The 2,731-nt window shown below is 35.0% G+C and overlaps 1 protein-coding gene across 1 annotated transcript in view; it reads left to right on the forward strand.

Annotated features, from left to right (window-relative positions):
* The window catches only part of chaf1b (chromatin assembly factor 1, subunit B), a 13,056-nt gene that overhangs the window by 8,985 nt on the left and 1,340 nt on the right, over nt 1–2,731 (forward strand). The window contains exon 13 of the mRNA XM_014026292.1: nt 2,301–2,389. Within this exon, the coding sequence (XP_013881746.1) occupies nt 2,301–2,389 (89 nt within the window). The remainder of the gene's footprint in view (nt 1–2,300; nt 2,390–2,731) is intronic.

Raw genomic sequence — 2,731 nt, forward strand, 5'->3', positions numbered from 1 at the left:
AGGCAATATTATCGCTTATCGCAATAATTTTTGAGACAATTAATCGCCCAGCAAAATTTGTTATCGTGACAGGCCTAGCTACAGAGAGTAAAAATGCCTGACTAGTAAAAGTGACACTCCTAACTATGAAATGTAGGAATGTGATGACAAAGTTAAGAGTGCTTAGGAGTTAAATTTTCTATTGCCAAATGATCTTTTACGAGGAAAAATCAATCTATTTAGTTTCATTTCTTATTTTTTCTTTTTACCAACAATGATTCTCGTCACCACTGATATTTTTTTTTTTCAAATGAAACAGCCGTCGGTATTTCTTTGAAAAAACTTTTCTCTGTAGAGCTTTTCAAAATCGGGAAAATATAGAATCACTCTATTATTTTTTTGACAAGATCAGTTGTGAGAAACCAACATTCTCCTCACTCCACTTTGTTTTATGTCATCACAACACAACAGACAAAATTTTCAAGTTTGCTTGAAACATTTAAAAGTGCCTATGACGTGCATATTCTTCAAATACAAGAAGTCAAAGAAAACATCTTTATATTTAAGACATAACTGGCATATTTTCTTTTGAACTTGGCTCAGCCAAARTGAAACAGGAAGTGACATCAAAGGGGAACTCTTTAACGAAAACTCTGGTCTTTGTTTATTGAAACAATATTATTTGAACTCTGACTCTTCTTCATCTCTCTGATAGAGACTCAAATTAATCTTAAACATCAGATTATTCTCTACAGTCTGTGTTGTTGGCTGTTGTAGCAACGCTCTGTTCACATGCAGACATTCCCCTTTGACATCACTTCCTGTTATTCACAGGCAAATATCTCAACAACTGTTCATCTCAGTGACATGAAATTTATTTTGCAACATTTTATCAATGTCCTCTTTCTAAAAATGCATTCAGAGATATTACAAAAATTTGATGTCACAGGCACTTTAAAAAATATGTTACTATCTGAACGATTTCTTCTTCAGAGAACGCAGAAAATCTTAACTTAGATAAAGACTGCAGAGAATTTTATAAAAAGTTTTGAAGCACACAGACTCTTAAGTTTTAACTCAAATCAACACTCGGTTCATTAAATCTTTTTGATTGTTGAAACTCATGTGGGTATGTAGATATGAAGGAGGCTGCAGTGGCTCAGTGATCTTGTAATCCTGAGGCTGCAGGTTTGAGCCCAGGTTGCGTCAGGAAGAACATCCTGCACAGAGCAATTGCCAAATCTTTCCTGTGAGTTCACTCGCTGTGGTGACTCCTGCAGAAGGGAGCAGCCGAAAGAACAATATGGAAAGTTAGAAATTAAACCTGCTCCTTCAAACATACCCTTACAAAATGTTTGCAGAATTTACAGAAAGAAAACACATTTTGAATAAACATGCATGTAAAAGCTGAAAAATTAAGTTTGAAAGATGGAGAACTAAACTAGAGAAAAGTTTCAATGAAATTCCTCTGAAAACAGTTTTTCAGATTTAATGTTTCTAATCTGACTCCTGAGGGAAACGGTGACACAACCTGGAAGCCGAATGAGCTTTGATAAACTTTGATAGTCACTGATTTGTGTTGGAGACTAATTTAAATGAACTATCAAACAAGCATTTTGAGTAAAATCCTGCTAATGACAGTAATCTTGCTTAGTGAAACAAAAATAAGGGTCATCAAAGGCATTTCGAATGGTTTTAAAATCTAAAAATAACCCTTATACCACAGAATTTTTACTGCACAAAACTCTTAATAGGTTTTGTTTTGGCGAAGCTGCCAGTGTGRGAGGTGCACCTGCTCCTTGTACATGACTGCGTATGATAATTTATGGAAATGCTTGAACTATTCAAATGATTTAGCCTGCAGTCACACAGACTGGACAGGACATTCTGCAGTTACTGTCCTGTTTTCTCTTCTGGGTAAATTAGTTCAGCTGGTAATTTCTAAAATAAAAAATAAAAAAAATGCTGTTTGCAAAGAAAAACAACTAATCTTTTAAAATGTGTTTTCCAGTTTTGGTTTGTTTTTAATTATTAACCGTGCTGCCGGTGTAGTCATGTTTTTGTTAGTTTCTGTGTGCTCCGTCCCGGCGCAGTGAACAAAGCCCCGTCTGGTCTGAGGGGATTCGTTGGACCCCCCACTGACTGTAAAATAAGGATCACCGAGGCAGACTGCTCAAAGACAATGACTGCTGGTGCTTTTCTGTAGCATCTTTACACTGTCTGGCAACAATAAAATGATAAGCTGGATACATGGGGCTATGTTTATTTGAAATGTTGGTGTTGATTTGTAGTTTATTTGTGCTTTTTCTGTTTGTTTACAGGAGAGTGTCTCTGACTCCTCTTGCATCTCCAGCTCCAGCGGTTTGTTCACTTTTCAAAACTCGGCCCTCCACAGACAAAGCCAAACACGGTGAGTGAGAGCAGCTGCTTTATGTTTCTCCACTTTTTACAAATAAGAACAGTTTTATTAATTAAGTGTTTTGTAGTATCAATATTTAGAGGCATTCATAGGGTTACGTTCGAGGATAGAACATAATAAATTATTACAAATTATAAATCTGCAAAGTTCTTTTGATTATTCCTACTTTCAATATATAAATTTAAACAATTGTTGAGCAGAAAATTTAAGCAAAACTTACTGTTTTAGTTCATAAAATCAGATCATAGTTGGATTACTATCTGTCAGAAAAGTCTTTTTTTTTATACATATATATTTAACCCATCATATCGAAATGAGGATTAAGTCAAATTT

The sequence above is a fragment of the Austrofundulus limnaeus genome, unplaced genomic scaffold (genome assembly GCF_001266775.1).
Source record: "Austrofundulus limnaeus strain Quisiro unplaced genomic scaffold, Austrofundulus_limnaeus-1.0 Scaffold541, whole genome shotgun sequence".
Classification (NCBI taxonomy): Eukaryota; Metazoa; Chordata; class Actinopteri; order Cyprinodontiformes; family Rivulidae; genus Austrofundulus; species Austrofundulus limnaeus.